Consider the following 14,732-nt stretch of genomic DNA (forward strand, 5'->3'; position numbering starts at 1 on the left):
TCAGAGAAGAGCCGCGCACGCGCAGTCTCGGGCTCACACACACACAGTCCCATTCAAAGAGCTCACATATCATATGTATAACGTCATTCACAGCACAGCGATACCACGGGGCGTATTCACCTATAGTATCACCCCGCCCACTACCCCTCCTCTCCCTCTAATCCGCCTATCGCCAATCTTCGCCCCGCCCCGTTAGGCTGGCTGAGCCGGGCGGCTCCCTTGGTGACCGGCGTATCCGGTGGGCGGAGTTTCAATTCAAACTTTGAGCGCCTTGTGAGGGAAGGGAAACGTTGTGAACGGAAAAGTGAACCGGGGGAGCTGGGAATACCGGACTGCCGCGAATGTGATAGGCGCCGGGTGAAGGACACAGCGGGTAAGGCGGCGCCGGCTCTCGGGAGGGGGTTGGGGAGATGTATAGCCCGGGGCTGGGTGTGCCTGAGGCGGAGGGGCCCGGATTGTGCGGAGGAGGGAGGACCGGTCCCGGCATGCAGCGGGGAGGTGTGCTGGGACTGCTAGTTCTACACAGGGAGGCACACATGTGTCTGATATGAACTGTGCGACACTGACCCCCCCCCCCCCCCCCCCCCCCCCCCAGGGGCCCTGACTATACTCTGCAATGGCTCTACATTCATTATAGTGCAGCCCACCCCCTCCTCACATGTCATGGCTGCATTTCTTATCACACCTTTTATTTGTCTCCTTTTATAGTGGGAGTCCCTGCAAAATCTCTGAATCTATTGACTCCAGGGATCTAACACTAAGCTCTCTATCCCTGAAAAGATGAGTATACCTTTTTGGAAGCTGCCCTGACCCGATCTCCAGCGGTGGAAGCTCTGCAGAGGACACAAACGACAACAACTGTGAAATGAATGAGGAGTGACATCACCCATAGACTTACTATGGGGCTTCCGTTGTCGGACGGACGTGTCCTCTGCACCCGCCTCCACAGGGAAGCCGCAGCTGACCGCTCAGCGTGGGATCCGGTCAGAGAGGGTCAGATCAGCTTCCAAAAAGGTATGTATATTTGTGTAGCACTAACCCCCTAAGGAGCTGCTGGTTTTATTTGGGCTTACCGTTACCTCACCTGTTCGCTTCCCCGTCACGGGGGTGCCATTGGAAAGTAGCCCAAATGATGTTAAATCCGACACTTAATCCTTTTTTTTTTTTTTTTTTTTTTTTTAACATTTATTCAGGATAAGCAAAAAATTCCTTCAATAGAGGGTTAAAGGATAAAGGGGCGTTCAGGCACCTAGTAATTGCGGGTTAGAGGTATTGGTCAGATCCAGAGGACAAACCGCTCCACAGACTGGATCCAGCAATCACCAGATAGGCCCCTCTCACTTGACCGAGCAGCTGATGAGATGCTCACCAAAGTCTCTGCCACAGAATTGTCAATTGAACTTAGAAATCTTGAGAGTTTTGAAGAACTACCATACAGTACCAGTTTCTTTCAGCCGACCCAGCTATACTGTAGGGGTGTTGATCCGGGTTGCATCCTTCAACTGAGTTTCCAGTCTCCTCCAGAGATACCAGCCCTGCGCTCGGTCCTCTACTAGAAAATTCCCCCCCTGGATCCTCCAGTTTTCTTGGCTTCTTCCCGCAGATGAGACAGCGCAGAACCACCCCTGGATCAGTAGTCCCCAAGACTTTTCTGGACCTACCCCCTCAGTTGCAGAGCCTCAGACTAGCTGACCCCGAGGCACAGGACCATGCGACACAGACCCCAGGCCAGGAGGGCCATGAGGTTGGGATAGCGGACCCCAGAAAACGAAATGGCGTCGGTACCTTTAAAAAACACACCCACTGAGCTATTTCCGAGCAAGAGGTGGTATTCAATACATCCAGCCTGCTGCATTTCCACATCTACCGGCGGTGACAGTGACACCTACAGTCAAGTGGGAACCAATGCACTTCCACTTTAAAGGGCCCCCCTCTAAAAATTGTAAATGCTGCAGCTGCTGACTTTTAATAATCGGACACTTACCTGTCCAGGGATCCCTGAATGTCGGCACCCCAGCCAATTTTCCAGGTGGCTCTCGGGTGTTGCCGCCGACATTCATGGTAAGGGAAACTGGCAGTGAAGCCATTCCGCTTCACAGCTGTTTTTTTGCTGCGCATGTGGGCAGCTCGCTTTGCTTTCTAACTGGCCTAGTGCTGGAGGTGGGGCCAAACTTCCCAGGGATTTTTCTGTGGCGAGGTCGCTTGGAAGTGGGGACAGGTACCTGCTGATGGGGGGCCCCCCCCCTTTTGGGTGGAGCTCTGCTTTGAAATTAACCTTATGATCCTGCCACTAATTCACTTCCTACGTTGTTTTTTTTTTTTCTCCCTCAGTTTAGGCTGATATATATATATATTCTACATATTTTTGGTTAAAGTCCCAGTAAGCATATATTGATTGGTTTGCGCAGAAGTTATAGCGTCTACAAAATAGGGGATAGATTTATGTTTTTTTTTTTGTTTTTTTTGTTTTTTTTACAGCGGTCAGAGCTAGAAATAGCCACTGATTACTGTATAACTGGCAGGGAAGGGATTAACACTAGGGGACGTTCAAGGGGTAAACTGTGTTCCCTACATGTGTTCTAACTGTGGAGGAGTTGGGACTGAATAGAGTCCCCTGAGAGGTCCGGGACTTGTGTGTTTACACACACAAATCCCCGTTCTCGCTCTGCCTTGAGCGATCAGGGGTGCCCGCCGGTTATCACGCCTGCCGGGGACACGCTGCGGGTGCCCACTTGCTAAAGCGTCTTATAGAGCCAACGTACAGCTACAACGGTTTGCCCAGCAGTGCCATCCTGCCACAGTATAACTGCAGCGGCTGGTCTGGAAGCCGTTAAAAATCAGCAGCTACAGTTTTTTGTAGCTGCTGACTTTTAATATACATAAACGACTGGAGCTCTTCTTGAAGTTAGTTGATTGGCTACCATGCACAGCTGCACCAGATTTTGCGCACTCCAGTTTTAGACCTGGTTCACATCAGTGCGATATATCATGTGATTTGATGTTTCTAAATCGCATAACAAGTCGCACCCCGTTGCTGGCAATCCCAATGCACTCGTTCTTGGGTAACGGCTGTATGTATAGACAGGTGCTGTAGCGACCCGAAGATAGCCAAGACATTGGCCATGTGCTTGATGGAAGGGGGTCCTGCGAGGCTCCGAAACGTTGCTTTGCTATAACTATGTGATCACTGAATAAAACCTTTGACCCACATTGGAGATCTGCGGCGTGCTGATGCCGTTCTTCTGCCATTGCCGACAATGGCACAGTTCGAATTTGCACGACTCAGAAAAAGGTTATTGCACGAATTTCTTTCTATCTCATTGCAACTTGCATTGATTTCTGTTAACTGAAGTCGGAAGTTGCAAATCTTGCTGATCTGAGGCTTTAAAATCATGCAGAAGTAGCGATATTTCAAAGATGCACTGGTGTGAGCCAGGGCTTAGTAAATCAACCCCATAAGCTAACAGTAAGGGGGGGTATTTAGAGGCAGAAGAAAATACCAGATGCCCCTAGAAGCTGTATTTTTGCCAATCTGTGTACACAAGGCTTAAAAGAGATGTGCAGAATTCTCCAAAAAAAGCATACATATGCTTGCCTAGATGACTGCAGCATCAATCCCCTGCTGGAGAGTTGGGCTGTGGAGGGGGCGGTAGCGGCTGGTTCAGGCTCTCAGCGGCTCGGAAGCAGGGGGTAATGACTTTTCTCTTTGAAGAGGAAATTTACCTCCCTGTGTCATTTAAAAAAAATAAAATGAGCCTTTTTACCTTGTTTTCTTTGGTTATCTTCACGCAATGTACACACCCAGCAAATCCATCATTGTTCTCCTGTGATCCACTACTACACACCAGGTCCCTCACCACCACCTTCCTGTCATTAGGAGCTGGCTCTCTCCTCCAGATTCTTGCATCTGGCCCCCCTGATAATGCAATGACAGGTCCACACTCCATCACTGTGATCAGGTGAGGCCTGCTCGTTTATGACATGGACAACCTAGGAGGCTGCAGCAGCAGGGCTGACATAATTCTTGCCTAGGTGGGGTGGAAAAAGTAAAGGGCAAAAAAAGTCAGTCTTTCTACACTGAAGGGGAAGGATTACCATGAAATAAAATGAAATTTCAAACCTGCCCATGCAATTGGTCTGCCCCCTTCACTGTAAGGGTTAAGTGCTAATTTTTTGGCTAGAGTGCCACTATAAAGTAGCTTTATTTACCTAATGACGTGTTACCTCAACATCTGGTGCTCTCTTCTTCTCTCTGACATCTGTTTTGGGAGGGCCCTCAGTGTCCTTACATTGTAGGATGGCTGGTCCTGCATTGTCTGTGATGACCTCAGTGCAACCGATAGAGCACTGAAGAGAAGCAGCTTCAGCGGGGGGGGGGGGGGACTGAAGGCATTGGCTTAAAATAATTACCAGTCTAATGTCCTTGCCATTCAAGGTGGATCTAGGTGAATTAGTGTTAATATTTATTGCCTCCACTTTCCTACAGCTGTGGAGCATATTTGTTTCCATGGCATCTGTCTATTTTTTTTATTTTTTTTAGAGCTTTATAGTATGCTTAAAACATCTTGCATCTACAGCATGACAGAAGCTTAGGGCCCCTTCACATGTGTATGCATTGCTTGATGCTACCTGTGTCTGTTCATATCTTATGGGTCCTTAACCTCCCTGGCGGTATTCCAGAGTGTGGCTCTGAGTGAATCTTCGGTACCGTTAATGGTAACCCCGAGCCACACTTGGGTTTGCATTGCAGAATCCTGGAACAGCATGCTTACCTTGTCACCAGGATCCTGCGATGTCCTCCACCGGATCATCCGTCCGATGCTCTGTGTTCCGGGCTCCATCCCTGCAAGGGTCGCGACGCATGGGGGGGCGGATCCCGATGGCAAATTCAAAAAGTACAAAAAACAGAGTACACGGTTATCTTACAGATTACATTACTGTATCAAACCATTTCACCTCCCCTTTGTCTCTAGTGCTTTGTCCATTTACAATCACTTGAAGGTGAACTTGTGTTTTACTCATCATTATTATTATTACACACAATTTATATAGCGCCAACAGTTTACGCAGCGCTTTACAATGTATGGGGGTGGGGAACACAATTACTGTACAGGAGGGCCCTGCTCATAGAGCTTACATTCTAAAGGGAGGGGGTGGTGGTACAAAAGGTAATAGCTGCAGAGGATGATTTGACGGGGGTGTACTCATACAGGCCAAAGTGGTGGGTTCACTTTTCATATGATCCTCCCAACAGCACAAACATGTCTTCCTTCTGATTCCCTGCTGCTCTTTTCACAAAGAAGTCCTGTGAGCTACAAACTTGCACAGGGCTGTGGACCCTCCTCATGATACTGACTAGCTCAATGCTGTTACATAGAGGTACTGGGTACACCCTTTAACTTCTACCGCTGAGCCATGTGGCTGGGAAGTGCAGGAAAGGCAAGTATATGCTGCGCAAAGCACAAGTTTGCCATAATGTTTGTGTGCACTAAAAAACGTGTCTGGCCTGTTGCTATATGGATTTGCCTTGGGTAACCATTGGAGATGAATGGACTCGCCCCCCAGACGCATGTTAAATGATCGGCTTTTTAAATTATTTATTTTGTTAATTATTAATTGCAATTAATCTGCTATATTTTTGCTCTTCTGTAGGGAGATGGCGGCCACAGTGATGAACGTTCGCAATCTTTTTGAGCATTTACTGCGTCAGGTGGAAGGTCTCAATGAGGGGGTTGAACCACGTAAGTATGATGGGTTTGATTTGTGCATATGATTAAAGCAGAACTCCAGCTTTTCACACAATTTACATAGTTTGTTTGGGCCAAGCTGGCCCAAGCAAACTGTCGCTCACTAACCTGTGAGACCTCTGGATGTGTGGTATAAACTGTAGCTGCTGCTACATACTGTGTTCCGGGTGCGAGCCAAGACTTCCTGTGTCATACCTTGAACAGTCTACAGCAGTGATATTCAGCCACCCGGAGGGAGAAATGTATATTATCAATGAATACAAAACTTCCTCTGGCTGAGTCCGAGGCAGGTTGATGTGTCACGCCACTAACTCAGCCAATCAGAGGAAGCTTTGTTTTCATTGATGGAATACATAATTCCCTGCTGCCTATGAGACAGGAAGTCTGCAGCTACATGCAGTTTATACTGCACATCCAGCGGCCTCACAGGTTAGCGAGGGACATGGTTTGTTTGGGCCAAACAAACTATGTAAATTGTGTCCTCTTTTAAGTTACACTTTGGCATTTTTGAATTATGGGCTTCTTCTCCCCACTGGCTTCTGTTTAGTTTTGAATAGAAAGACTGCAAGTTCCATGTGCCATTAAAAAAAAAATAAAAAATTGCCGCACTTGTAGTCTATTAATGCTTCCACCAGCCCTGAAACTGAAGACCTGTCCTATACAGACCTGTGACTGGAGAAAGTCTGCAGGTCTTTTTGTGTTGCACCTGCTATGCACTGATTGTGTTTGTAGTGCTTTATAGGCTATAATGCAAAAAAAAAAGTTGAATGCATTTTAGCTTTAATTAGTGTGGGGGGGGGGGGGGGGGTTTAAGGTGCTCTATGCCACTAAGATCAAGCTTTCATGAAAATATACGTATATAAGTGGCGTTCTACCCAAAAATTTAACTTCCGCTTTAAGTGCAGGTGACCCCCTGACATGCCACATGTGTCGTGTCATTTATTTTTGGAGGGGGTGTGTATACCCTTTAGAGGGTTTCAGCTCACACTTCTCCCAGGGCACTGTGGCGCTGGAAGGAAGTTCACCTCTCGGCAATCATCTGGGACATGTCAAATTTCTCAGATGATTGCCTGGCCAGTCATGGTGTGCGGCATGCACAGTGCATGCCTGGCTGTGAAGCCACAGCCAGGCGCCCACAGTGACAATGCCAGTGCCTCAGAGGAGGGGGAGAGGAGCAGGGCTTCATTCCACTGCATCGCTGGACAGGCGACTGTCCGATTTAATAAGTCAACAGCTACACTTTTTTGTAGCTGCTGACTTTTATATGGGTGGAACTCACTCCGCTTTAAAGAAAAGAATGCAGTAGTGCACCATTTGACTCCGCAATAGAATAATTTCCTTCCTCGTTATGATTTGAGGAAATGGATTTTGGATTTTGTGGTGTGTGTTTTTTTTTTTTTTTTTTTTTTCTTCCAGCGCTTTTATATCCTGTCGTCATAAATTCTCTTTATTCAAGTGGAATCTAATAGTGCTTGGATTCTGCACTTTTCATCCATAGGTTTACACATGAAGAAATGTGTTTGCTAGTGCTGTGGACCTCTGAAAAGGCTATTTGCTATGCTAATGCTTGGACAAAGCCCAATTGAACCCCCCTTATTACTGTACTGTAGTCTGGCTGAGTAATGTTTAGAGCAGTGATCAGTGGTGCTTTTTAGACTTTAAAAGGTTTGTAAAGGCAAATAGCTCATGTTCCACTTACCTGCGCTGCAATGGTTTGGCACAGAGCATCCCCAATCCTCCTCTTCACGGGTCCCCTTCCAGCTCTGTCGCTCTCCCACACCGAGTGCCCCCACAGCAAGTGGCTAGCTACGGGGGCACTCGTGCATGCTCGCCTCTAAGCCCTCTTTGTGTCCACAAGACAGTGTGGCAAAGCCCCGCTCTCTATACTGGCTGTGATTGACAGCAACGGGCAGCCAGCGAGGAATGAGACTTCGAAGAACTACCGCTCTCGTGTACGTCGCTGGATGGAGATCAGGCTTGGGTAAGTATGAGGATGGGTTCACACTAGTGTGATTTTGATGCGTTTTCTCCCGCATCCAATTCGTATGATAGGAGAGTGCCCGACTCTGAGCTGATTTACACATGTTCGGGGCAGTTGTCGGGTGGATTGCACAGGAGTCCTGTGTGTTTTTTGGCTCCATTTCAGGTCTGAATTCAGGCAAAAATTTGACCCTGAGACTGAGAACAGGGACGCACTGGACTCCTGCTATGAGCCGCATCCAATTTTAAAGTGGTTGTAAACCCTTACAGACCACTTTTCCCTACAGGTAAGGCTTACCTGTAGGTACTGGAAATATCTTCTAAACCTCCATGGTTTAGCAAATTTTTACAATATACAATTGCGCCATCGTGGTTAGCGCATTTGCACGGAAAGGGCGCGATTGCACCATTTCTATAGTGCCCATGCTGCGGCCACTAACAGACCTGGAGTCCATGGCCCCAGAAGGAAGAGTGTGAAGATGGATGCTTCCTGCAGCGGGCACAGTGTGGGCTTCCTTTGCAGGTAAGTGCCACATAATGGGCTAGTATGCAATGCATACTAGCCCATTATGCTTTTACTTTGCAGTAAAACCCATTAGGGTTTACTTCCTCTTTAACCCTTTCATGACCAAGCCTATTTCTGACATTTGGTGTTTAAGTTAAAATCCCTCTTTTTTTTTTTTTTTTTTTTGCTAGAAAATTACCCAAACAATATGTATGAATGATTGCGTATCGGCCTAAACTGAGGAGATAGGTGTATGTATATAATACGCACGCGATTGTTGCAATATTTTATGTCACGCGGTTTTTCAAATGCAATTTTTGGGGAAAAGGGACTATCATGAATTTTAAAAAAACAAAACGGTAGTTATCCCAAATCTTTTGTATAATGTGAAAGATGTTATGCCGAGTAAATAACAAATATGTCACGCTTTATAATTGCACGCACTCGTGGAATGGCGACAAACTTTGGTACTTAAAAATCTCCATAGGTGACGCTTTAAATATTTTTTTTTTTTTTTTTTTTTTTTTACGTTTACTAGGTTAGAGTTAGAGGAGGTATAGTGCTAGAATTATTGCACTTGCTCTGACGATCGCTGTCGTTTCCAGCTTTGTTCCACTCTGTCACTAGCCGCCAGAACATCGATCGGCTCTCCGGTGCCACCAGGTGGGGGGGGGACGTCCCCTCCTGCTCCTTTTGGGATAACAGCCGAGCGGCTTTTAGCCAACGGACAACGGTACCAGGATGATGCCTGCAGCTGCGGGCATCATCCTGGTATAACCCCCGAAAGGCGAGTATGCGCATCTGTGTACTGTGCAGGAATGGGTTAAAGCGGGACTGTACTGGGGGAAAAAAATATTAAAAGCCAGCAGCTATAAATACTACAGCTGCTGACTTTTAATAAATGGACACTCACCTGTCCCGGGGTCCAGCAATGCCGAGACCGATCGATCTCTCGGCTGCTGCCGCCACCATTCTAGGTGAGGGAATCAGGAAGTGAAGCGAATCGGCTTCACTTTCCGGTTCCCTACTGCGCATGCGTGAGTCGCGTAGTACAATTGTCCGCGCTGTCTCTGGGACCCGTGTGTGTCCCAGCAGACAGCGCGGCAGGACAGGAAGAGGCATAGACTCCCACGGGAGTCTATGCCCGGAAGTGGGTGTAAATACCTGTCTTTGACAGGTATCTCCACCCCCCCTCCCCCCTGAAAGGTGCCAATTGTGACACCAGAGGGGGGGGGGTTCCGATCAGCGGAAGTTCCACTTTAGGGTGGAACCCCGCTTTAAGTGTGAACCCAGCCTTGGGCAAGCTGCAGGGGAAGCAGCACACTGAAGGTTTTTCATCTTCATACATAGAATGTATGAAGGTAAAAACTCTTTAGCTGATAGAACTAGGGATGCACCGAATGGGTTTTTTGGTGCCGAAACCGATACCGAAAATGAAAAATACACTAGGCCGAAAACCGAAACTGATACCGAAACAGCACCGATACCGAAAATGACTGTTTTTAAGAGACTGGGGACTTGGTCAGAGACTGGGGACTTGGTCAGAGACTGGGGACTTGGTCAGAGACTGGGGACTTGGTCAGAGACTGGGGACTTGGTCAGAGACTGGGGACTTGGTCAGAGACTGGGGACGTGGTCAGAGACTGGGGACGTGGTACAGGAGATGGTCAGAGACTGGGGACGTGGTACAGGAGATGGTCAGAGACTGGGGACGTGGTACAGGAGATGGTCAGAGACTGGGGACGTGGTACAGGAGATGGTCAGAGACTGGGGACGTGGTACAGGAGATGGTCAGAGACTGGGGACGTGGTACAGGAGATGGTCAGAGACTGGGGACATGATACATGACACATGATACAATGCAGCCAGTGTCTCCCCTCATAGCAGCCAGTGTGTGTGTGTGTGTCTCCCCTCATAGCAGCCAGTGTGTGTGTGTGTGTGTCCCCTCATAGCAGCCAGTGTGTGTGTGTGTGTGTCTCCCCTCATAGCAGCTAACCTGTGAAGAGAAAACAGAAGAGAGAAGAGGAGAGTCGCCTGTTTGATCACAGCAGGGGAACATCACAGCTTTCAGTTCAATAGCTGTGTGTTCCCGGCCGCGTGCTGTCACGTACAGCCCCTCCCCCTTGTCAGGGCACTTTGATAGACAGATCATCCGTCCAATCCTACGGGTGATCTGTCTATCAAAGTGCCCTGACAAGGGGTAGGGGCTGTACGTGATGGCGCGCGGCCGGGAACACACAGCTATTGAACTGAAAGCTGTGATGTTCCCGCGCTGTGATCAAACAGGCGGCGGAGACGGCTCGCCTGCACTATAGCGTGATATAGCTCTTCATGATGGGCGCACCAGGGGCGGGGGGCGGAGCCCCGCCCCCTACCCTGGCCCCGCCCCATTTTCGGCTCCATTATCGGACGTTTTTCTCTTTCGGCAAATTGCCGAAAAGGGCATTTTCGGCCGATATGTTTCGGCGGCCGAAATTTCGGTGCATCCCTAGATAGAACCACTTTAAGAGACTGATGTGTTGGCAGTTAACTGTTAAATATTTCTCTTTTACTTTTTTTATTGCTGTATATGCAACTTGATGCAGCTAATTAGGCTTTCAGTACTCTGACTAAAACCTAGGGACAAGTATAAGGATCTAACTCATATAAGTGTAATGGTTCTGACTGATGTCTGGGTGTATGACACAAAGTGTAGAAGCCAGAGGCAGGCAGCCAGCATATTCAAGTAGTCTGCAATGACAGCCTCCATTATGACAGGTGTACTTTAAATACTTCACAACCAGAATCTTAAAGCGGATCTGCACACATGATTATTTTTATTTTTACAGTTTAAAATTCCGATCTTTCTAATGTTGCACTCACTTTTAGTGTTTTCTGCTATCCATGTCCGTTTTTCTTTAAAATAGTAAGTTATGAAAATAATATACAGCAGTTTTCATCTTGCTTGTGGGCATTTGAAGTCCACAAGCAAACGCTTCCTTGTTCCAGTACAGTAGATGTACCAGCATTCTTTGCTGGTTCCCACGCATGCTCAGTTGTAACTGCACTGAGCGGCGTAAACATCTTTCTTGCCATCACAACGGGTGCCGTCTTAGGAAGTTCTTGCCCCCATTCGCTCTCAGAACGGGGAGACATCATGTCAGTTGAAATCCTCAAGATTTTGCGCGGCTCCCCGCACTGACTCCTGGGAGGAATGACACGAGATCTGGGGAGATAGTGTGGCGAGGACAGGAAATTATGCGAATACCCTCAAAATCCCCACCCACAGCCGCAGGGACATAACACAGGCAAGCCACATATCTTAAAGTGGAAGTAAACCCATCGATTTAAACAGTTAAAAAAAAATGGCATGCTGGGAATGCTAACTGCACATTGGCTGTGCTCTCAGCCAAACTATCAAACCATCCAATGGCTGGTGTCATAACGAATCACATGTGCAGCACCATAGCAGTTGAAGATGGCAGCTTCCTTGGCTGAAAACGATAGGGGAGTTTACTTCCACTTTAAGGTAGGAACAAAAAACATAAGGTCCATTGAGCGCTGCTATATTTAGAAACCAGTGAGCTTAACTTTTAAAATTGTGTGCAGATCCGCTTTAATCTTTCACGCATTCAAATCTGTATTTTTTTTTTTTTGTTAGAAAATTACTTAAAACACTTAAACAATTATACAGCATGTATAAAAAAAAAAAAAGTGGAGGCCCTGTAGAATACAGTGGTGGCATTTTTTATATTGCACAATATTGTGCAAATGTTTATCAAATACGTATTTTCGGTTAAAAATGCACTAAAAAAAAATTGGTGCACCCCTACACAATATGTCAGTTTTTTGGTAAATGCTGAAAGATGCGGTTGTGTCAATGCAACGCGTCGAGCATTAAAATTGTGCGTGTGAAATGGTGAAGCACTACAATACCCTAAATTGTCCATAGGGGATGTTTTAAAGTGCCTTTACATGTCCTAAGCTTAGAGCTAAAAGTCTGCTGTGGATTTTGTGTAGGCTGAGACTTGCAGACACTTGCTAGGCTTTTGACCTCACAAATATTAAGATATCGCTGAAATTTTGATTATTGCTGCTTTTTTATTTATTTTTTTTGCTAAAACCTCAATCTTTCTGACTTAGATTTACATATCTCTTCATTAACATCTGCTATATGGTCGAACCTTTTATTTTATACTCTGATAATATTATCAGGTCATATGTTCGTCGTTCATATCTACTGGTCAATCGGAACATTTGCCCTATCTGGATTTGTCAGAAGGTAACCGGGGTGTTGAGAGGGAAAAAAAAAAAACTGGTAGAACTTTACTGTCGGTCCTAGAATATGTACATTTCACTGACTTTGTAATGTTAATCATATCAGCCTGTTTTGGGACGCAGTTGCTGTTTGTTTTTTTGCATTTACAAACTTGCATAGAGGAACAATCCCCAGAACAATATATTGCTTTATTCTACTACTTGTGGTAAATAAACCTTTGCTTTGCAAGAAGTCTTTGTTCTTAGTTCTCGGTCATATTATTTATTTATTTTTTCCATCTATTAAATATTCTGCCCTTGTTTTAACTTTGGCTAGTAAATACTAGAGCCACACGATTTTGGCTAAAATGAAAATCACAATTTTTTTGCTTGGAATAAAAATCACAATTCTCTCGGTGTAACATCTTTCACATTATACAAAAAAAATGGGCTAACTTTAATGAATTTAAAAAACAAAACAAACCTAAAGTGTATTTTTATTAAAAATTGAGTTTGAAAGACTGCTGCATAAATACGGTGTGACATAAAATATTGCAACAACCACTATTCTATAGGGTCTCTGCTTAAAAAAAAAAAAAAAAAATTGTTTGGGTGTTCAAAGTTAATTTTCTAGCAGAAAATGATTTGTACTTGTAATCCACAAATGTCCGAAAAGGTTTGGTCTTTAAGTGCTTAAACTTCCTTCATCTACACACAGTTCTTTCCTTTGATAAAAGAACAAAAATACTTTTGTTTCTACATATTTGGGTGTTGTGATTAGTTTAAACTTGGCAGGCTGCCTGGATTTTCTTTTATTTTTTCCCAGCTGTGAGAACTCTGAACAAAAAAGAATGTTAAATGTTAAAAAGAATGGTGACAGATCATCAGATTTTGAAGATCGGGAAGGGAAAAAGATTGCAATTTCGATTCTAAATTAATCGTGCAGCTCTAGTAAATACCTTTTTTATACAGCCCCCCTTCCTGTTTCTTGTTTGGTAAAAAGCCTAGGCTTATGACATCATTCACAACGTGCTCACTCTTGTGAGTTTGCCAGGAGGGGAGGGAGGATGTCATAGGAGGCCCAATCAGAGCTTCAGAGCTGGAGGTGTGCCTCTGTATGTATGTGTAAATCCAGGAAGTGAACAGACAGCAGCTTCAGCTGCCCACAGTTAAAATGGCTGCAGCCAGGCTCAGTGGAGGGAGATTTCTGCAGCATATTTGGCAAGTACAGAATTGCAGTATATATAAAATATGCAAAGTGGTTGGAGGGAAGCTTCAGAATAACAAAGATGTTTTTATTACAAATTATGTGAGCGGCCTGCAGTTCCTCTTTAAACAAGAGTGAGTTTGCCTGGGACAGGGCAAACTACCCTTTTTGGACCATGTTACACCTCTATTTAGGGGTGTAGCATGGCGCAGATGGGGACCCCCCCAACTCCTGTGACAATTTTTGCACAGCTGTGAATTAACTATGTCCCATCTGCAACCACCGCAGATGGACTTGTAGTTCTCAATGGAATAAGAGAGTGGTGAAAAATTAGCCTTAGTTAGAATTTGGCTGGAATTATACTTTAACAACTTAAAGGAGTAAAGGCAGAAGGCTTCTATGCATTAAGATAAACCTTGTAGCAGCCCCCTAGCACCCCCCATTTACTTTCTTGAGCTCCTTCTCTCTCCAGCAATGTCCACGATCCTCTCAGCCATCCAGTACACTCCTCCTGATTGGCTGAGACAGAGCAGCGGCGATATTGGCTCCCATAGTTGTCAATCAGGGGAGAGAGGGGGTGGGGCCAGGTCGGGGCTCTGTGTCTGAATGGATACACAGAGCTGTTACTCAGCTTGGGTGCCCCCCTGTAGCAAGCTGCTGCCTGAGGGGCACTCAAAGGAGGGAGGCGCTAGGAGCAGCAAAGAGGGACCCAAGAGGAGAATCTGGGCTGCTCTGTGCAAAACCAACTGCACAGAGGAGGTAAGTATAACATGTTTAACCACTTAAGGACCACCTCACGCCGATGTACGTCGGCAGAATGGCACGGCTGGGCACAATCGCGTACCTGTACGTTCCCTTTAAGTGCCCAACCATTGGGCACTCGCCACCCGGTCCTGAGCTCCGTGGCTGTGGGACCCGATCGCCGCCGGTGTCCCACGATTGGATCACAGAGCTGAAGAACGAAGAGAGGTAAGTATAAACAAACCTCTCCTAGTGCTTCCTACTGATGCTGTCGATGATCGTCTGTTCACTGTTATAGGGAAAGACTATCGGTGAC

At 46.2% G+C, this 14,732-nt stretch overlaps 1 protein-coding gene across 2 annotated transcripts in view; it reads left to right on the forward strand.

The window, feature by feature from the left end:
* The first annotated feature begins 216 nt into the window (after positions 1-216).
* RACGAP1 (Rac GTPase activating protein 1) overlaps positions 217-14,732 on the forward strand; it is a 48,669-nt gene continuing 34,153 nt past the window's right edge. For both annotated transcript variants that reach the window (XM_077484306.1, XM_077484307.1), the window contains exons 1-2: positions 217-373; positions 5,653-5,741. In XM_077484306.1, coding sequence (XP_077340432.1) covers positions 5,657-5,741 — 85 coding nt within the window. In that variant the 5' untranslated portion in view covers positions 217-373; positions 5,653-5,656. The remainder of the gene's footprint in view (positions 374-5,652; positions 5,742-14,732) is intronic.

This window comes from Lithobates pipiens, unplaced genomic scaffold (assembly GCF_037356315.1).
Source record: "Lithobates pipiens isolate NorthernLeopardFrog02 unplaced genomic scaffold, aLitPip1_a1.2 Scaffold_16, whole genome shotgun sequence".
NCBI classification, from domain to species: domain Eukaryota; kingdom Metazoa; phylum Chordata; class Amphibia; order Anura; family Ranidae; genus Lithobates; species Lithobates pipiens.